The 22,370-nt window shown below is 44.7% G+C and overlaps 1 protein-coding gene across 2 annotated transcripts in view; it reads right to left on the reverse strand.

Moving 5' to 3' along the window:
* IKZF4 (IKAROS family zinc finger 4) overlaps window positions 1-22,370 on the reverse strand; it is a 437,207-nt gene that overhangs the window by 182,208 nt on the left and 232,629 nt on the right. For both annotated transcript variants that reach the window (XM_044083750.1, XM_044083749.1), the window contains exon 2: window positions 6,996-7,163. In XM_044083750.1, the coding sequence (XP_043939685.1) occupies window positions 6,996-7,163 (168 nt within the window). The remainder of the gene's footprint in view (window positions 1-6,995; window positions 7,164-22,370) is intronic.

Consider the following 22,370-nt stretch of genomic DNA (forward strand, 5'->3'; position numbering starts at 1 on the left):
CCTCCAAAATAACATCCATCACCGCTTTAGAGAGAGGTGTGTTTTGAATGGTTACATTATCCGCCATGCTGCCAGATTTAAGGTTCTGAATTGGCTGTGCAGGATCCGACTATTTTGTTGGGTCAATAAGTGAGGAATTTGAGGTAATGTCCAGGCTGGGCATTGAGACAAGTTCTTTAGGATTGGGTACCAGTGCTGGCGGGGCCAGTCTGGGGCAATCAGTATCATTTTTGGCTTCTCTTGTCTGACCTTTAGGAGTACCTTGGGGAGGAGAGGCAGTGGAGGAAAGGCATATACTGTTAAGTTTTTCCAGCTGAAAGATAGAGCATCCACTTTCCATGCTTGCTTGTGATAAGTCCTTGTGCAGAATCTCTGTAGTTGGCAGTTGTGAGGGGAGGCAAATAGGTCTATGTCCGGGCATCCCCAGTTCCTTGTTATCATGCTGAAGACTTGTGGATCCAATTTCCACTTGTGGGGATCCATTAGGTTTCTGTTTAGTTCGTCTGCCAGAGTATTTATCTTTCCTGGCAGGAATTGTGCTTGCAGATGTACTTGGTAAGTCAATGCTGTGTCCCACAAAGTCATGGCTAGTCAGCAGGGGGGGTAGGAATGGGTGCCTCCCTGCTTATTTATGTAGCACATGACTAAGAATTGTCCGTCTTTATCAGTAGTTGTCCTGGATGAAAAAGATCCTTGAAGGCTGACAGGGCATTCTGAACAGCTAGCATCTCTTTTTGATTGATACGTAGATGCATTTGGCTTGCGGACCATGTGCCCTGAATACATCTTCCTGCCATATGGGCCCCCCAGGCATAATCTGATGCATCTGTTAATGTCTGCCTGGCTGTGGGTAAAGTGAAAGGCTGTCCCTTGTTGTGGTGACAGACCTTTGCCCACCACTGAAACTTCCTGTTGCAGGCAGGGAATGAGGGTAATTATTGTTTTCAGACTGTGGCAATGTTGAGTACAAACACTTTTTAGATACCATTGTAGTTTCCTCATATGCAGTTTTGCATATGGAATTAGCAGAATGCAGGATGCCATGAAGCCCAATGCCTGCAGAATTTTTCTTGCAGATAACCGGGTCTTTGTTGCCAACATTTTGAAGTAAGTAGTCAGTTGTCTTTGTCTAGTGTGAGATCAGCCATCTGGGCAGTTGTATTTAAGCTTGCACCCAGGAATTTTATCTCTTGAGAGGGTACTAGTTTTGATTTCTTTTCGTTTACTGTGTACCCTAGGCATGTTAGCAATCTTTTTACAAATGCCAGATGCTGTAGAATGTCCTTGTTCTCTGCTTGAATAAGGCAGTCGTCCAAGTAAGGATATATTTGTATTCCTCTGTCTGCAAAATGCAATTACTGGTGCCAGGCATTTTGTGAAGACCATGGGCGCAGTAGATAAGCCAAAGGGCAGTGCAGAGAATTGGTAGTGCATTGAGCCAGCTATAAATCTGAGGTATCTTCTGCATGACTGATTGGGACATGCAGGTATGACTCTTTTAGGTCTAAAGTCACAAGCCAAGCCTTCTTGCCCAGCATGGGCAGAAGCTGCTGCAGTCTCAACATTTTGAATTTTGGAATATCCAGAAATGTGTTTAGAATAGACAGGTCCAGTACTGGTCTCCAGGCTTTGTCCTTTCTGGGCACCAAGAACAGTCTTGAGTAAAATCCTAGTCCCTGCTCTTGCTGTGGTACTCGCTGAATGGCCCTCATGTCCATGAGGGATGAAACTTGTTTTTGTGCCTCTGCCCATTGATTGTGTGGCAGGTCTGGCATACCGTTTGACCTTGGCAGGGTGTGAAAACGGAACCTGTAGCCTTGTGACACTATATTCAAGACCCATTTGTCCTGGGTGATCATGTGCCAATTTTGTGAAAAAAAGTGCTAATTTTCCCCCTAAAGGAGCTGCCAGAAGACAAGTGCTTGGTGCTGGCAAGGGAAAGTCATTGAGACTGTTTACTGTATGGCTGTGATTTATCTTCTCCGCTTTTGGAGGTAGAAGCACCCCATTGTTTAGACCTGTATGAGTCTTGAGGCTGGGATCTGCCTCTGGGGTGTCTGTATCTGCCTCTTTGTGGCCTGTCTGACACAGGAAAGGACCAATTCTTTGTAGGCCAGTTCCTGCTAAATCTGGGAGGCTGTACCTGTAAGAAATCCTTGACTGTTTGCACAGATTTAGCTTTGTCCTCCATTTTCTTCAACACCTCTTCCGCTTTAACACCAAACAAGGTATCATGCTGTAATGGAGCATCTAACAATTTTGCTTTAACATGACTAGGCAGATTCTGTTCCTTTAACCAAGCATGCCTCCTAATGACAGAACCCATAACAGCGGCCCTGCAGGAGGCCTCCAGAGAATCAAAACCACATTGCAAAGTATGCTTTCCCACTTGTTCAGCTGCATGCAATAAATCCTGCATTTCTTTGTTTTCTGCACATTCAGAATTTGTCAACATTTTCTGTTTAAGTAGTGACATAAGATATTGCTGATATTTAAGCATATGAAACTGACAGTTTAATGCCCTTACAGCCAAGGTAGCAGAAGTGTAAATCTTTTTCCCCCATCTGTCCAGGGCCCTTGAATCCCTTTCAGAGGGGGTAGGGTTTTTTGCAGTGGAAGCCTGGACCCCTTTGGGACCCTGAGAGATAGTTTCTGGGTCAGCAGCAGGGTTTTTATAAAGAAATGTATGTGAATCAGGAACCCTGTAGTATCTGTCTGGCTTAACAGGAGCTGGTGGTAAGGAGTCAGGAGACTGACCGGACTCTAAAAATACATCTACAATGTCTAAAACAGGAGGAATAGCAAGGGGCCTGTGCTGAGGTAGTAAAAGGAAGTCTCTGAGCCTTTTCTTAGATTCCGAGTAATCTTGGCTCTCCCAGTGGAAATGCTCCCTCATAGTATGCAGGCTCTCCCCAAAAGAATAATCCTCAGGAGGAGAGGCTGAAGGGATAGATTCTTCAGCATCAGAATCCTCACAGGGAGGAAGAGAGCATTCCTGTTCAGAAGAGGAATCAGAGGAAATGGAAACCTGATCTGAAGATTCATATTCTGTCTCTTGCCTAGGCCTCTTATCAGGAGGGGGATGGGAACTCCTGATCAAAGTAATTAGGTCTTCGGCCATTTTAAGCATCTGTTTTTTAGGCATGGAGGCCTGTCCAGGGGAATGTTGTACTTGTTTCTTTGTCTTTAGAGGTGCTTTAGTGTTTGCCTTTGAAGTTGAAGTAGTTTTCACATATAACTGAGTAGGCCTGAAAACACTCTCAGAAACCGATGCCTGCTCAGCGGCTCCAGACCCATCTGAGGGAATAGTGTCCGAGGGTCCAATACCTTGAATTTCCAGCGGCCTAGTCAGCTCCATGTGGGAGTCGGAAGCGGCCTGTGGCTCTGAGGTAGCGGGGCGTCAGGGGCTGCGAAAGCGCCTCACTGAGAACCGGCGACTGGCCTAGCAGAAGCCTCGTCGGTTTTGGACCTCAGATGCCTGTCCTTTTCTTTTTCTTTGCGCTTTTTATAAATTCCGGTAGTCAGCTGTTCCGACGGCATTATATAATGAAATCTATTGCCAAAATAATGAAATGCAAAATTGTACCGAGGCTTAATAGTGCGTTGGTTAAATCTAGCACAAAACCGAAAACTGGCGACGTCGTGGTCAGGGCCTAGGCAAGGAATACAGTAAGAATGAAAATCCTTATGATGTATTTGCTTCCCACATGAAATACAATTATTAACTTTTTCTGACATCGGTCTGGAGCAAGAAAAAAGTTTCCCCAACGGGGTACTTAGCTTTAATGAAGACTTTGGATCTGAAATTCAAACTTGAAAATCTCAGGAGTCGGCCGACCGGCACTTGCAAACTGCTTTTGCTTCGGGCACCGCGCGGCAAGAAAGACTGAAGAAAATGGTGTTGGCTGCATCTTTTATACCCCTGGGCACTGACGTCAGGGAGGAGGCGACAGCAACCAACACCGGACCAGGACTTTGGAATTCAGGCCGACTGCGGGTAGCCTGCCAGCAGGATAACCCTAGTGTAATGACTGCAACAGTAAAACACAATGAACATCTGAAGTGCTGAGATCCTGCCCTGAAGCAAAGACATTTTCTGCAGGACTCCTTGGAATGTGGAGGTAAGCCTCTTTTAGGTCCAGGGTGACTAGCCAAGCATCCTTGGACAGCATGGGTAAGTAACTGCTGGAGGGTGAGCATTTTGAATTTTGGGATCACCAGGAAGGTGTTTAGAATGGACAGATTGAGGATGGGGTGCCAGGTGCCCTCTTTTCTGGGTACGAGAAAAAGTCTGGAGTAGAAGCCTTGGCCTATCTGCTCTGCAGGAACGTGTTCTACTGCTCCCAAGGAGAGCAGGGTATGGATTTGCTTTTGAGCCTCTGCCCACTGATTTGGTGGTAGATCTAGAAACCCTTTGGGGGTTCAAAGGGTGTGGAAGGAGAATTTGTACCCCTGAGACACAATGTTCAGAACCCATTGGTCCTTGGCAATGGTCGCCCAGGTGCTTGAGTGAAAGGAGAGTCTTCCTCCTAAGGGTATGTGATGGTGGGCAGAGGCAAGGTAGGGAGGGGGTGAGTCATTGTGAGTTTTTGCCATAAGGGGGTGGCTTAGAACTCTCTGGTTTTGAAGTGGAGGCAGTCCAACGCTTAGATCTCTGCAACCCATGGGATTACTGTCTTGGAGGTCTGTTTTCATGGGGTCTAGGCTGGCCCTGTTCACTAGGTGTAGGAAAGGACCAGTGCTTGGAAGGAAAATGCCTGCTGAACCTAGGGGGCTGTACCTTTAAGAAATCTAACAGTCTGCATAGATTTTGCTTTTCCTTCCATCTTTAACACCTCTTCTGCTTTAATACCAAAAATAAGTTGTCTTTGTTCAAGGGTGCACCAAACAATTTTGATCTGACATGGTCTGGCAGGGGTTGTTTCTTAAGCCATGCATGTCTTCTAATGACAGATCCAGTGACTGCTGCCCTGCAAGAAGCTCCTAGGGTGTCAAAACCGCAGTGCAAAGTATGTTTAGTTACTTGACCAGCAGAGTGCATTAATTCCTGTAAATCTTTAGATTCTGCCCATGCAGGAAAGGTCATTTTTTGTTTACGGAGTTCCGAGGTATGTTGCTGATATTTAAGCATATGGAACTGACAACTGAGTGCCCTGACAGCAAGAGTAGCTAACGTGTATACTTTTTTACCCCATCTGTCTAGTGCTCTGGAATCCCTGTCTGAAGGGTTGGGACTCTTAACTGAAGTAGCTTTAACCCCTTTTGGGTCTTGAGTAATGACGGGTTTTTACAGAGAGATTTGTGAGAGTCAGGGGACTCTGTAGTACCTGTCTGGCTTTCTGGGAGCAGGAGAAAGGGCATCTGGAGTCGGGCTGGATTCAAGGAAGACATCTATCACACCTAGGACTGGCGGGATTTCTAAGGGCCTGTGCTGTGGAAGGTCCAGGAATGCCGAGTCTCTTTTTAGACTGTGGGTAGTCTTGACTCTCCCATTTGAAATGCTCCCTTAGAATATGCATGGTTTCCCCAAAGGAAAAATCCTCTGGGGGAGAGGCTGAAGGAACAGATTCCTCTGCATCAGAATCCTCATATGTAGAGAGGGGCTGCCTGTCTTCATAGACAGATGCAAAAGACTCATCTGACTCTTGTTCAGACAAAACTTCTGGAAACTGATCTCCTTTTTGAGGGAGTGGCTTGGCTTCCCCTAATCATCATGAAATGGCCCTCTGCCATTCTAAGCATTTGTGACTGAGGCAAGGGAGCAGGCACCAAAGGATGGCTGGAAGGCGGTTTCTTGGGGGTGGTTTGACCCCTGGGCCTAAGGAACTCCGTTGGTTTAGAAAGAACGGTAGCCATGAAAGAAGGCAGTTTATATCTGGATTTGGTGTTGTGAAGGACCTCCTCGGAAGCCGGTGCCTGCACAACGGCTCTGGACTCTTCCAAGGTAGAGACGACTGCAGGATCCTTAGACGAAGAGTTCAGCATACCGAACTCCAAAAGGGTCTCGGTAGAGGCTTGCAAATTAACTGAAGCGGGCATCAGGGGCTGCAAAAGCACCTCATTGAATTCTGGAGAACTGACTACGTTGGAAGGTTTAGTCCTGTGCAGTCTTTAGCTTTACGTTTCTTTGGAAAGTCTGCTGTCGGATGGCTCCAGAAAGCCATATCAGAATTTGAGGACTGTAAATGAAAACATCTGGCTACAATAAGGGCCCAATGACGAATATTTCTGGCGTTAAAGCATAAAACCAGCAAGGGACGTCATGGTCTGGGCCTAGACAAGTGACGCAGTAGGAATGGAAGTCCCGGTGTGGCATCTGCTTTCCACAGGCAAAGACAATTAACTTTTTTTGACATCAGTTAGTGCAAGAAAAAAAGAATCTCCAATGGGGTATTTAGCTTTCGAAGACTTCATCTTCAATTCTGACACGAAACTCAGGTAGCGGTCAACTGGCACTCGTGCAAACTGCTTCTGCTTCAGGCTCCACAGCAAAAAAAGACTAATGTAATGGCATCGGCTGCCTTCCTTTGTAACCCTGACGACCTGACGTCAGTCTAAGCGACAGCAACTGATGCAGAAATACTAAGTCTCTGGTATTCAGGCCGGCTGAGGGGTACCCCAGCAGGGATAACCCAAATATGATGACTGCAACAGTGAAACATGAAGAACATCACATGGTTTAGTTTGGGCTGGTGCTTCCAGATATAGGGGAGATGCCAACAACCAAAAATAAAACTTGCAACAGGAAAGCCAAATTTTTCCCATTATTGGGGGGGGGGGTGTCTTACCTATGTTATCTCAACTTCATTTACCACATTAAACTATTTACCACTGGCCTAGTCTGGCAAAATGTTTTGCTCAAATCCATAATCAGTAGCAGGATACAGCTGCTATACGATTCCAGCTGAAGTACCACTGACATTCCAGTCATTCATTGTGTTGAAGTGAAATCTGTCTAATTATGTGAGGGAATAACTGTTTCAAAATTCATTTACCAGCATGTGTCCTTAAGTGTCCTGTCAGTGCATCTCTCCGGCGGCAGGCGTAACTGCAGAAGGGACATTTAAAAGGCTTCTCACCGGAGTGCAGCTTGATGTGGCGCAGTAAGTTTCCCTTTTGGGTGAAAGAAGCTCCACACTGATTGCACTGGAAAGGGCGTTCACCTGTAAGAAAAAACACAGGTAAGCACATCTTTTTCATTTATACAACAGAATAAAGCACAAGATAGGGACACCTATGTCAGAACAATTAAAACAAATCTGAACTACAAAATGTAGCCCATGCTACAATTCACAAAAGTAATGCAGGGCGTGTTGACGACCATTCAATTCTTCATAAAATCATGTTTCAGCTTTTAAGATACTTCATATCTCAGCAGCTGGTAAAAACCTCCACTGCTCTTTACAGGTTAATCCATTCACTCCAATGGAGCTCTGGAGGTTTTGTTCTCTAACCTCCAAAGATTGCAGCCTGAACTTTTTGACAATTTATGCCCTCACATTTCAAAAAAGAAGTTATGTTCTTAACATAACGTTTCATCTGTGTTGTCAATCTTCATTCATTCTTCACAGTTGGGTCTCAGTTCAGTCCTCCGAACAGACTCGGACGTTGTAACAAGCTCATGCCAGCAAGAAACTCTCGAGCTAATGCTACCCATAGTGCCTCTCTTCCCTTCAGATCGAGTTCACCTCTAGAAATAGAGAGGAAGCTTTGTCTGAGCAACTGCCCCACTACACAACCAGGACTAGTCCCGAACCTCCCAGAGTCTTTGGCGGGGTAGGAGGGTGGGATGTCAAGAATGAATGAAGATCGACAACACAGATGGAACGTTATGGTACGAACATAATTTCTTTATCTGATGTTGTCGATCTTCATTCATTCATAACAGCTGGGACAGAGTCCCTAGCTACTTTATGTCCCGGGAGGCCCTATGGAAAGATATTCCTCAGCACCATAGAGCCAAAGGGTGCTTTCCCCTGGAGACCATATCCAATTTGTAATGGGTGATAAAGGTATGAGGGGTAGCCCAAGTAGCTGCTGGGCAAATGTCATCCATGGAGGCTCTAGAAGGAAAGGCCACTGAAGTAGAAACTGATTTGGTAGAATGGGCCTTGCCTTTAGTTGATAGACTTTTTATTTTGATGATAAAGGTGATACAATCGCTCAACCATTTCGACAAGGTGACTTTGGTGGCCTAGTCGAGAACCTGAAAAGGACAGGAACAGTTGGTCTAATTTTCTGAATGATTTCATTCTAAGTAAAAGCATAATCGTCTGTGCACATCCAACAAATGCAAGCAATATTCTCCTTTGTTAGAAAAAATTGGGAAGAAAACTGGCAGGTCAATGGATTGGTTAATATTGGAGCCCGAGACGACTTTGGGTAGAAAGAAGGTGTTAGTCCTAAGGGATACTCTCTCTCTTAAAAATGATGCATAGGCGCTTTACACACAAGGCCTGGAATTCTGATATTCTCCTGGTTGAAGTGATGGCTACCAGGAATAAAGTCTTCCAAAATAAAAACTTTATATCACAGGTGGCTGCTGGCTCAAAGGGCTGACGGATCAAAGTCTGTAAGACTAATGTCAAATTCCAAGGTTCAATGGGCTCTTTAAAAGGTGGCTTTAAATGCATAACCAACTCCCTTTAGGAAGGCTTTGCAGAGGTGGTGAGATGAGGAAAAATCAAAGCCATTATGGAAATTTGAAATAGCCGCTAAATGAACGCTGACAGCAGAAGCTGAGGCTCCTGATTGGAGTAAAATTGACAAATATTTCAACAACTAATTAAATCGAGGCTGAAAAGGGGTCAAAGTCCTTCTCCTTGCGACCAGATCACAAATCTTTTTCATTTAACAAGATAACGTTTCCTGGTGGACAGTTTATAGGAAGCCAGAAGTGTTTTTTGTACTGGGGAAGACAGATTATTCTGCCTGGCAATTACTGGAAGTGGTTACCAAATGGTCAGCTTGAAACTTTGTAGGCTGGGATGGACCAGCCCCTGCAGATGAGACAGGAGTCCCGGAGTTGTGTTCAGAGTCCATGAACTGTGAACTAGGTGAGGCCAAAAAAAGGGGAACCAGACTTGACTGCTTCTCAACCATTGCACTTTCTTCAAAAAACTGGGTTATTAGGGGAATGGGAGGAAAAGCATAAAGCAGTCCCGGTGGTACAATCGTGTAGAACAGCAGCTCTCTGGGAATCCCCTTGAGGGGGGAATTACGGCAAAGTAGCTGCTGCATTTGTGGTTTGTTGGAGATGCAAACAGATCGCAGCAAGGCTGACCCCCACGACGAAAAATGTCCATTGCTACTATGGGATTGAGAGATTACTCGTGAAGCAGGAGAATGCATCTGCTCAGTTTGTCCACAACCATGTTGGCATTCCCAAGAATATGCATTGTGATCAGAAAGTGGTTGGAGGCGATCGCCCATTGTCATACGCTCAGGACTTCCTGACATAACGGATAGGATCTGGCTCCTCCGTTTGTTGATGTACCAGACGACCAACATGTTGTCTGATTGGATAGCAATTGTCCCCGACAAAAGGGCAGACTGGAGTGCTTGCAAAACAAAGCACCACCCTCAGTTCTAGGATGTTGATATGCAAATTGGCCTATAAGGGGGACCAAGTGCCTTGGACAGTCTTTCCATGAAAATGCCCCCACTCCTACCCCCACCCCATCAGGGATGCATCTGTGGTCATTATGGCCTTGGGCTGAGGTGGTGAAAAAGGGTGATTCCATAACGCCTCTTCTGGCTTCATCCACCAATTCAGATCCTGCTTGCATTGATTTGCTTGGATAAGACATGGGGTGTGTTAACAGAGACCACTGTGACGCTAGGAGCCACTGAAGCAGCCTCGTATGGAATCTCGCCAAGGGAACTAGGGTGATTGTCGCTGCCATTGACCCTAGTAGTTGTAAGACTAAGCAAGCTGGGAATGTGTCTTGAGAGTATCGCATGGACCTGTTACCTTAAGCTTAATTTTCTGTGAAGAGATAGAGCAACAACACAGGATCTTGCATCGAATGTTGCCCCGATGAAATCTAAGCTTTGAGCGAGTGCCAATTTTGACTTTTCTTTGTTTACTGAAATGCCCAAGAACCCTGCCAGTTCTAGAGTGCAGTATAAGGTGTGTAGTAGTAGATGCCTGGTGGGGGTGGTAAGGAGCCAATTGTCTAAATATGGAAACACCAGGAATTCCTTGCAGCCTCAGATGAGCTGCTACCATTGCCATGCATTTGGTGAACACCCTGGGGGGCTGTGGTGAGGCAAAAGGACAGTGCACGAAATTGGCAATGACTGGCTCCAAGCCGAAGTGGAGATATCTTCTGGAGCGCTTGCCCATTTTTATGTGGTAATACGCATCCTGAAGATCTACAGAGCACATCCAATCATCTTTCTCCAGAAAAGGAAGGATAGAACAGTGACTACCCGGAATTTTGTCCGACAAACTTGTTCAAGATACTGAAGTCTAGAATCTGTTTCCAGTCCTCTGTCTTTTTTGACACTAAAAAGAAACTAGAGTAAATTCTGGATCATACTTGGTCTGGTGGATACTGTTTGGATGACTATGAGCAGCTTTTGAATTTCTTGAGCTGCTGCTTCCCTCTGACTGGTTGGAATGTCGAGGATTTGCCTTTGCGGCCTTGGATAAAGACTGAAGGGGATATGGTAACCTCTGGTAATTGTCTGCACCCAAGAATCTGATGTTACTGAATGCCAGGCTAAGTGGTGCAGAGAGAACCTTCCCACAACTGCCTCCAGAGGCAAGCAATTGGGCCGCTTCTCAGGAGCACTGACAGGGTTGCCCAGAGAAAGCATATCTAGAGCCCTGGTTAAACGGGTCCCTACTGCCATGGGAAGGGCACCTTCCTGATGAGTTTCCCCCTCTGCCATGGGGAGAAAACTTGCCACGCGTGTCCCGAAAAGGCCCTTGGGACTTTCTGAAACACTTCTTTCCACTCCTCTGATTCTTGGAATAGGGTCGTTGGGGAGTGGAAAAACATACGCCCACAGCAGAAAGAGTCTTTCCGTCCTTTTCACACCTGGCTAATGTGTCTAACTTTTGGATCAAACAGCGAGGAAGCATCTATGGCAGAGTTGATGAAGAAAGACTTGAAGGGGTCTGCAAAGTCGCACAAGCACATCCAGGTGAGAAGTCTCATGACAATGCCTGCACCTGCTGCTCAGGCCGCCCCTCTGGTTGTATGTGCAATCAACCACATGGAGGAATTAGAGATGGATATCTAGGGTTGCAAGCTGGGAGGCAACCTTATCACATACCTCGTCAGACACTGCTCCTGCTAGGGCTCTTGAGAGTTCAGTGATCTGGTGCCTTTGAAGACAGGTAAAATGTGTCAAATAACGACAGTTTGGCAAAGGTCGTTCAAGCATAATCCCACTTCCCTAATCTGTTCAACATCCAATACTCTCGGTTTGGTTTATGGACAGTAGGACTCTCCTCTGAGTTCCCTCTTTGTGGCCACCACCACCATCATCATGGCATCTACTGCTAAACCCTTGGACCAGTGGGAATGATCCTTTGGGGGGGGGGGCAGTATTTTGTCAGGTCTCCAGGGAATTGGCTCAATGGCATCAGGGGCCTTTCAAGCATGCTAGATGAAAAGCTTGACTAACATCTGCAGGTGGGGGTCACCCAGGAAGTAGGTCGGGCACAGAAAGCCTGCAAGACAGACTCCTCAGAGAAAAGGTTAGTGGGCTTCCAGTCACCCCTCTGCTTTAAGATTTCTAGGATGTCTCCCCAAAGGAGACATCTTCAGGGGGCGACTGAGGGACCCTTTCCCTTCATCATAGTTTGTACCCTAGGCGAGAGATTCTTCCGGAGAATCAACTTGCTTACTCTTGCACAATTCTCTTACTCATCGGGGGAGGTCTGAAGACGACTCCGAAGAGAGGGTACCCTGTGGTAGGGTGCCTTGCTGCTCCTGTGCTTGCTGTCCCAAAGTAATAGACTGTGACATGTGCGAACCAGAGGACACAGTCATGACATTTTGACGTGGAGGGTGCCAACTGTGAGCCTGCAGAATCGAGCGCTCTCTCCACAATCTGAAAGGCAGGCCCGCCTGAAGAGGGATGGGACCCTGAAACCAAGAAAGACAACCTCGGAACCGGGGTCACAACCTGCTCCAATGAGCCTGCCCCCAAAGCTGGAGCTGCGAGAGGATTCAGAACTGTCAAAGCAACCGGAACCATAGACAGCACCAAGGAAAAAAAATCAGTGCTGTACTAGGAATTCTAGAGCCGGCAGCCAAGTCATGGTCTCATGGGTGGGTCAGCTCCAACTGAGCCGAGGTCCACAGAGTGGGTTCTAGAGCCAAGGTGAGATCCACCATTGGTACCAAAGACATTGGCACCATGACAGGTGTCTGCATGGAGGGGTCCAAATCCTGCAAAGAGGTTGAAGGAAGAAGACAAGTTTGAGTCTGTGGAGAAAAAAACCTCAGCTCCAGGTGGGAGGGAGGGCCTAGATGGGGTTGGAATACCTCTGGCCGCCAAGAGCTGATCTACTAATCTAACTACATCAAGCTCCAAAAGGCTTCTGGTGGAATTAATAGACATCCATGAGGGAGATTCTGGACGATCAATAAAGGGGTCAATAGAAGGGGAATATTAAGTCCTGGCTAGGGATTAGACCTTCAGCACAGTGGTCGGTTGACCAAAAGCTTGTGTTCATAGGAGCACAGGTAGATACTTCGGTAGGTTGTGTTAGGATGTACGTGACCAGTTTTATAGAGGAAACTATTACGGTGCAGAGAGGGTCTGAGGACATGGAAGGGGTCGGTACCATGGTAATCTTAACAGGTTCCATAAGAATAGATGGCATTGTGGAATGGGTCGCAGACTCCAGTGCCAAGACTATTGCCTGTGTCAATTTCAATTGTTTAGATTTCGGTTCTGTGGAAACCTGTCCTTTTGACGATTTTGGTTCCTGAGAATGAGTACATGCTGGAACCTAGTGGCTCATCTTTTTTAGGAGGTTTTGACACTTCTGCCTCAGAAGTTTCTGGGCACTAAAACCCTTACAGAGCTCGCACAGAGGCCAAAGTTCTAAGTGTGGTGCTCCTAAACAATAAATGCAGGAAAGATGTCCATCAGAGTTGGGCATAATCCTGCCACATTTGTCAGAGTAAATCCAGTAGTATCTTTATCAGCCATTGTTAGGTAAATCACAAATGAACCGCCGTTCCCGAGATCACACACATGCACAACAGTGAAAAACAAAGCAAGTGAAAGATTTTTTTTAGCATACCAACTATGGTAGCAAGAGAAATACCCAAAAGGGTAAAGGGGAAGAAATAACAAAGGGGAAAATACAAACAATTGTATTTAAGAGTTACCAAAGGTAAAAGGGAAGGGATGGGCCTATAACAATATGAAAAATAAATATCAAGTAGGTATAAAATAGGTAAAACAGGACTCGCACACTAATTTGCAATGTAGTATAAGGCGACTAAAAAATTACAGGGAGCTATAAAAGAAATATATTGAAAAATGTATAGAAAAATAAAGCATTTAGCTTGAGAGCATTGCCTGACACGCCTTGAAACTCTATGCAGCAAACGAGATCTGAAGGGAAGGAAGAGAGGCATTATGGGTAGCCTGCATGAGCTTGTTACAACGGATGAGTCAATTCTGAGGACGGAACCAAGACCTAACTGTCATGAATGAATGAAGAGTGACATCAGATCAAGTGTTCATATCTCTGAAACCATAAGGGTAACTAAGAAAATGTAAATGATGCACTGTTTGGCACAAACAAATTTTTACAGTTGCAGTGTTCTTTAGATTCTAGGTCTTAAAATGGATTTAATAAGCATAACAAACAGTAAATATTTATTTTGTAATATTTTGTAAACAGCTTACAATACCTCAAAAATCACTCAAGCTGCACACATTGTCAGCAGCACTTTGGATGCCCATCTGTGAGCTTTCATGAGGCTACATAGTTCCGTCTGTTACTTGACGGGTGATATATTTACAAAAATATGAAACAATGACACTGTATGAACAACAATCAATATCTTTTGAGCAGCACTAGACAGGTCAAATATCAGTGCACTTGTGTTGCTCATCATTTCAGCTTTAAGATGAAGCCTTTCAGTAACTTGTACATAGTGTGGTTTGGGGGCTTTTAATACAAATATATATAACAGATACCTAGAGAGGGCAGTAGGATGCAGCTACAGAAACAGCTGGAGTTGTCACTAGGCTATAATGAGTTAATTTCTGAAGCTACCATCAAAATATACACTTGCTGCTTAAAGTGAACCTTATAGGTTAGGTTCATAGGTAGGTACTAGGCTATTGGCCCTAAGGCCTATATAAGCCTAGCCAAACAGTACACTGGCTTTTGCCACCCAAGAAAATTATTTTCCTGTGCCCTTGTCAAGCAGAGCCACAGAAGTGATCCCAGGGGTGAATTTCCTATCTCCCATCCAATCAAGATTTTTCTCGAAGAGTGCTAATGAGGAGCTTTGTTTGATATAGATAGGTAGCTTGCTCCAGAGTATGGGAATCTATCCCTCCAGCAGTTCTGTTTATTGTGGTGACAAGGTTTAGGTCCCTACAGTGTGTAGCTCGGAGGGATTGGGATTTCTTTAAGTGGAGCATATCCAACAGCTCTGGGTTTGACACAGCTTTGCATGTTAGACAGAGATTGCCTCTGAGTAGGCGATATGCGACAGAGTAAAGCTGGAGTTTTTTTTTAGAAGGTCTGCACAGGGCATCTCTTTGAGGCCGGTAATCCTCTGTGAGGTATTTCTGCGGCCTTTCCAGTTGTTGTAGATGTCTTGTGAAGAGGCATTGTACTCTATAATGGGTCTAATGAGTGATGAATAGAGGGGAACAATGACCTCTTTTTTCCTGGATGAGGTGTGCCACGTAGAAGGATATCCTGACTGTGGCAATGTGATTATCAAAGGAGAGTCCACCTATGTCCCAAGGTTTCTTATCACACTTTCTGTGTTAAGTAGACTACCGCCTATGTGGTGGTTCATAGGTACAGAGTTTTTATCAAAAGGGATGACAATGCACTTTTTGGCATTGAGCTTGAGGCCATGGCTTTGACACCAGGCATCTATCTCAGTGAGGCCCTTTTGTAGGATGTCCACATTGTTAGGAGTTCTGATTATGGCTCCTAGTTTGCAGTCATTTGCAAACTTTGCTAGCCAAAGACCTTCTGTGTTAGCATGTACTTCAGAGAAGTAGATACCAAACAGGAGAGGACCTAGGACTTAACTCTGTGGTACTCCACTTGTCACTGGTCTGAAGTTGGATTTAGAGTCTGCTACTTTCACAGTGTGGGGTTCTGTCAGTGAGCCAGTTGGCAACCTATCTTGTGACATAGGGATTTATACCTAGTTTAGTGAGTTTATCTATAATTCCAGAGTGGGGGATGGTGTTGAAAGCCTTGGCGAGATCTAGGTAGGCTATGTGAACCACCTTACCCTCATCTACGGATTTGGTGACCGCTTCAAAGTCATCTATCAGGTTTAGGAGACATGATCTGCCTTATACAAACCCGGACTGAGTAGGGTGCAGAGTTTGGAGATTACCAGTGGCATCGTTTATAAGTTCCATGATGATACGTTCCATAGCCTTGCAGACGAGGCTCGTCAGGCTAATGGGGCGGTAGTTCCCAGGGTCCGTGGTGGCTCCCCCTTTGTGGAGTGGGATAACCGTTGCTGTGCGTCATTCAGTGGGCACAGAGCCTGAGGTAAGGCTATGATTGAACATGGTACTTCGGTGGGGTGCCAGTTTGTTTTGTAGTTCATGTAGAATGCAGCCTGGGATGTTGTCAAGTCCCATGGATGCTGTGTTCTTGGTTTTGGAGAGTGTATTTTTTACCTGTGCAGCAGTGATTACAGGAACTTTGCATTCTTCCGGTATAGAGATGGGCCCTTTAGGGAGTGAGAGAGGGGTAAAGTTAGCACTGAACTTATCTGCCAGGATGTTGGCAATATCAGTTGGTTCTGTATATTTAGTGCCATTGTGCTGCAACTCAGAGCAGATCTGAGTGCTGCCATTGAGATTCTTGACAGCTACAGAATGCTTTGTGGTAGTCTTTAGAATCAGTGACAATTTTGTTTTCGTAACTAGCTTTGGAGGATTTTATGAGGGATCTCAGCTTCTTACTGAAGCTGACCACGGAGTTCTTCCAATCATGGGATTATACTCTTTTTTGTAACAGTTTCTTTCTTCGCCTAGAGTTTGTTTATGGCAGGGGACTACCAGATTGGCTTCCTTTTTTTGGAGGATAGCATCTTGGTTCTGTTAGGGATTGCATGATCCATGCACTTGTGTAAGTGATTATAAAGTGCATTTGTATAGGATTCAGCAGTCGTAACTCTATTGTCAGTCAGAATGGGTGTCATGTTTGCCACTTCTGTCTTAAGAAGCGTGAAGTTGGCTTTGGATACATTTTTTATGGTGGTTTCACTAATGGGGGGTGGGATGGGATATGGATGTCTAGGGTAATTAGCTTGTGGTTGGATCTTACCAATGAGGAATTGACCTCTGGTGTGGAACGCCAGTTGCCCATGTTGGCAATGACCAGGTCTAGGATATTGCTGCCCCTGGTGGGGGTGTGGATACGTTGATCCAAGGTGTTGGAATTTATGAATTCCAGAAAACGTTGAACACAAGAGTTGGTACATGAGTAGTTTTCCCAGTTAATGGTGGGGTAGTTGAAATCGCCCATTATTAGGGTGTTAGGTTGTACCCTAATATTTTCCAGTGTATCAAGAAATGAGGAGTGGGAATCCTGGGGCATGGTGGGGGATCTGTAGCAAGCTACAATTTGGATTGTGGTCTCGCCCAGAGTTAGTTTCTCTTGGATAATCTCGGATGCATTATGCTGAGGAACTAGCCTGGAGGTTTGGATATCCTTAATGAATATGAACACGCCTCCACCTTTAGTGTTTCGGTCCAGGTTAGGTGGCCGAAAGGTGTGGTATGAATTACAGCCTGGTAATGCAGGGGTGCTCTCTGGAGCCTTGAACTAGGTTCTCTGTCACTGCACAGATGTTGATGTTCTCCATTTTAAGGAGTGCCTCGATTGAGTCCTTTTGAGCTTTAAACTTCTAGTATTAAGTAGCATTACCCTCAGATTTTGCTTGCTCGTACCTGTTACGGTGGTGAATTTGACATTTGAACCTTGCCTAAAAAATGCACTATAGGGGTGGCAAGAGCCTTAGCCAGTATCCGGAATCCCAAGGGTCGACAGCTTCAGGCCATCTCTGGCAAAGCATCGTGGTTTGTCGATCATGTCATCCCAGGCAGACAGATACTGGATCCCCTTAGAATGACACCAAATGCTTAGCCAATTGAAGTCAATCATTTTGTCCTTGTACTGTGGTATTCTGGGTGACTGCAAGATGCTATTCAGGGCTAGGGCAACACCTGCCTGGGCTACAAGATCGGACAGCTCCTCCATGTGTCTTTTCATGTAGTCCAGGGAGGTGCATCTCAGGTCATTCACACCAACATGGTCAATGACAGTCATATTTATACTTGTTGTGAAGTGACCTGAGTGCGTGATGTGGCGGATCCTGGCACCGGACAGTAACTTTCTCCCTGTTTAGCCTGGTGAGTGGAACATCAGTGTGCCTGACTATAGAGTCACCTATGACTAGAGTTTTGGGTACGTTATGCCTTATGGGCTGTGGTTAAGTGGCACACTGAGTTTGTGGGCTGTGTGTCATTTGTGTTGTGTTGGGGGTTGGAGGTTGCTTGCGTTTCTGCTTTGGAGGCCCCTGTTGCTTGGGTAGATTTTTATTGAGAGCCTCCGGGAATCTAGGTTTGTGTTTTGTGTTTCGGTGTGTGTGTTTTGGTGGTGTAGGCTTTGAGGGACTATGTGATGAGTTGTGTTGTGGTGTGGTGCAAGTGCTTACCTTCTCTTCTTGACTGTCTAGTCCAGTCTTGGCTGACGAGAGCTTTGCTTCCAGTTTGGCTATATAAGTGCATCTCTCACAGGCTGTAGTGTTGGGTGGCAGGAGGAGAGGGTTGTCTGTGTATGTGAGGCAATTGCTGCATTGCCCCAAGATGCCCAGATTCATCAGGTAGACAGGAGAAAACACCAGGAGCTGACCCTTAGACATGTCTGGATAGGTACTTATTTATTAAGTACTAAAAACTGTTTTCCTCTAGTCAAGTGAGGAAAGTTAAGTGTTGTAGTAATTTGTAGCTTATTTACTGCTTACAATGAGTTCTGAACAAGTGCTGAGCTCAAAGAAACAGATTTGACTGCTGAAACTAGAAAACTGGCTAGTTCTAAGAAAAACTAAAGCTAGAAGGCTTCGCTCCAACACAGAAAGGCTTGGGGGCTCAGAAGCTTACAGTCCTGGATACAGCAAATCTGTATCTGGACTAGACAACTTACAGGAAAGGCAGGAAACAAGCTTAGAATTTTTTTTTTTTTTTTTGGTAAAGTGGAAAGGGGAAAGGAGGAGCAGAAACTAACTTGGTTGGCCTTCTCAAATGTTCTCCTTGTATTAGGTAGAATGAGGTAATGACACTAGACTGGGAGGAGTGTCCCAGAACAAATTTACAGCAGGGGCGGGCAACTGCAAAGCCACCAAGTATAAAAAACAGGATACTAATAGGGAGGGAGGGTGAGAAACAAAAATCAGAACAAATCCAACCAGATGCTTAACAATTGTAGAAAATTTCTAGTTAATAGCTCTCACACAGTGAAACTAGCTAGAAAAGTATATGCAGACAATAAAAGTGCTCTAAATAACTCGTAAAACTAAGCAAGAAAACAGGATACTTAATGTTATATATCACAGATTAGTTATCTCAGACCTCTTCCTCTGATTAGCTCAGTGTGAAATGGCAGAAACACTCAAATTAACTTCTTAAGTAACAAAGTTGAAACCTGAAACAACTTTAAAAAAAAGCTTGAAAGAACCAATGAGGTGTTTACTCCAAGCCGTAGTCCAGGTAACCCCAATCAGCCAGTGACCACAAACAATTCACTCTCACTGAAATGCTATACTGGCTTTGGCTAAACTACAATGACCTGGAACATGTGCTCAGACACACAGTTTCTACTAAAACAACTAGGCCCAAAACACAAGCCTAAATATGGACAATGCTACACTACCGACACTACTTAGGTAGGAAAAAAAACTGCAGAAATGTTTAAACAGATAAGGGATCAAGGAGACTCTACAGAATGCTTTTAACTGCAAACAAGTTATATGATTACACTCCTTAGCAGGAAATCAGAACAAACAAACCAGATGCTTAACAATTGTAGAAAATTTCTAGTTAATACCTCACACACAGTGAAACTAGCTAGAAAAGTATATGCAGACAATAAAAGTGCTATAAATAACTCTTAAAAATAAGCAAAGACAGGACACTTAATGTTGTATATCACAGGGATTAGTTGGTTCAGAGCCCTTCCTCTGAGTAGCTCAGTGTGAAATGGCAGAAACACTCAAGTTCCAACTTAAGTTATTCTGTTGCTCACCTTAGTCAGAACAGCAACCAATGTTGGTCCCCAAGTTAAAAACTATGAGGAAAAAAAAAGTCCAGTGGCAATTTAGCCTCCTGACCCCCAAGACTCATGCCAGCCTGCAGACCCTTAAACAGCATTTACTAGCAAAGACCAATCATTATGACCTGCTCAATTTCTATAACTAGGAAAGAAGAAGAAATGCTGCAACAATTTATGAGTGCTTGTCATTCTGATCTCATCCACTTCTCCTTGGGAGCAGAGCATGTAGCGACTTCAACACACAAGCTACAATTTACCTTCATCTGCTCCAAATGCAAGCCTTCTTTAACCCAAAGTTACACATGACATGCAAGCACCCTACCTAGTTTCCATCAGAAGGTGCTACTGCAGCTCCAATACTACTCTTATGAATTTAAGCCAACCAACGGTACTAATTTTTATTTTCCTAGTAGTACCCTCTGACACACCAGATATCTGAAGCAGGGTCAATCATCACAGAAAAATGTCCTCCCTACAATGGCAGGCCCACTGTTACTTCAGTAAGGCATGATTAGGAAAATCTGTCAAATGCCATAAGCAATCTGTATCTGAAGCAAGGAGCTAAAGAGCATACCTTTTCACTAATGTCTTACTAACAATGCAAAGTCAGAAATAAAGACTAGGGTAGGTGTCCTATGTGGTATAACATCCTTTAATTTAACAGGTTAGGACCTTAGAGACGTGACATTTACAGTTGTCACTTCATCTTTCAAATACAGAAAATAACTATTTTCTTTAAAAAAAATTAACTATAGAACAAGGTGGCAAAAGTTTCAAATTTTAACCAAATAAATAAATTGATCTTTTTCAGCCATGATCTGAGCCACAGGAACCATGGTATGCGAAATGTATATACACACTATTTAGTAAAAGTAAATATTAGGTAGGAAAAAAACAAAGTACTCTTAGAAAAAAAAAGACAGTTGCATAAAACAATATAGGTTTATAGACCTTGAAGACTGATAAGGACTGAAACCAGGACACTGGAGCAGCAAGACAGAAATTTTACCACTAATCCAAGAGTGACTGTCTTAAAAAGTACATACTAGCAACTGTCGAAGTGTCTTATCAGTTGAAATATATGCCATGCTCAATACCCTGGAGAAATCTGTTATCCTCACTTGATTTCAGTTCCTCAGTTATGAGGCATAGTCTCAATGAGCTGCAGACACCTGAAATGGTTCACCTTATCTGGACTACACCTCAACAGGTAGAATAGGATGAAATTAATGTTGAATTTTGCAGCCAGCTCCAGAGGCATAGGCAGATAAAGGCCTGCATATGACCCAAGCAAAGTGGATTTGATTAGCACCTCAGAGTATGGCTGTACCCATACTGGTGGGGTGCGTGACTGGAGCCTGCCAATGCCACAATCCCTTGGGAGAAGGGGCAGCAACACAAGGAACAGTCCTGGGGTGGGGTTTCAGACACAAAAAGTGCCTGCACAGTAGTTCTCATCTTAGATGCATGGAAGTGCGTACTCAAGGGTCGGTGCATAGTGATCCCTAGGGTGCAAGTCTCACGTTACCTGCCCAGGGGAGGGAGTCAATGTATGCCCTCTCTACCAGGATGCCGGTAAAAACAAACAGACTCTCATGGCTGCCTAAATGACAGCCCCTCTGGATGGCTCTTGCCCCTAAGCTGGAGATGTCCAATAAACGGAAATGAATGGGCACTAGACCAATTATGAGAAGATTGATGGCTGGCAACAAAGCACAGGGAACAAAACTCAACTGAGATCTAGCAACACTTGCATATGGTTCAAGGTACTTGGGCTGCTTAAACAAAAGTCATGCACTTTGGTACAACCAGAGTTTCAGAGATCCCACACAAATGGAGCAGTTTCACCTCCTCAGAGAAGGTACCTCTGACTGTCAGACAGTTGAAATCAGACTTCCAGCTTAACCTCCAGCTCATCTTCAATCTCCATACAAACTATCTAGTAAAAGTAAGTTTGTTAGCAGCCTGCTGACTACTGAAGTGAAGGCAGCCTGTTCCTCACACTTCCATCGAAAGCTGTTAAAATTTGGAAGATACTAGACATTTGGATTTTGTTTCAGAACACCTTCTTTGTCAAGCTGCACCCCACCGCTCAATTTAGGCTGAGTATCACTCACCTTCTGTGCTTTATAACAGTCTGTTTCAATCCCATTTTGTGTGAGTTATGTATGGCACTATGAAGGTCTGAATGCAAACACCTTAAATGATCAAAACCTACCTCTTCAACCCACCAAAAAACAAGTTTTGCAGGGGATCAAGTCCACCTGTACACACACAACTCACTTAAAACATACTAAACAAAAGTTTCACACTTACCATAAATGATCAGTAGGAGTAGAATGCATCCGCAATCTCAAGGATTAACACCACAGGCATTAGGACAGCTCACCTCCATACCCCAATTTTTTTGAAAATGTATCCTCTCTTCCTTATCCCGTAATGCACAACAGCTTCCTTCTCCAGATCTGAAATAGCCACACAGACTGGCACAGCCACAAGTGCTGAAACCACAAAGCACCAAAGATGGGGATGGGGATATGGGGGGGCAGTACTGAGGATGTACCACTCCTACAGGACAATTGTGTAAGGATTTGCCACAAAAGAAAAATGTTCGAGTAGATCATTGCTGCATTAGTCTTAACTACTGGGACTTGAAAAGTATGAAGGTAGACATTTAGCCCAACGTCTAGACGTGAGCACCCTTCTATCTACAGGCCAGGTGGATGTCCACCACTAGAGACATTAGGATGCACTCTGTATAAAGCAAATATCGAACCACATTACTTTAGAGCCATTTGCTTAGAGACAGCAGGGTATCCACCCTACCTGTTCCCAAGTAAAG

Source organism: Protopterus annectens, chromosome 9.part0 (genome assembly GCF_019279795.1).
Source record: "Protopterus annectens isolate FY-2018-M chromosome 9.part0, PAN1.0, whole genome shotgun sequence".
Classification (NCBI taxonomy): Eukaryota; Metazoa; Chordata; order Ceratodontiformes; family Protopteridae; genus Protopterus; species Protopterus annectens.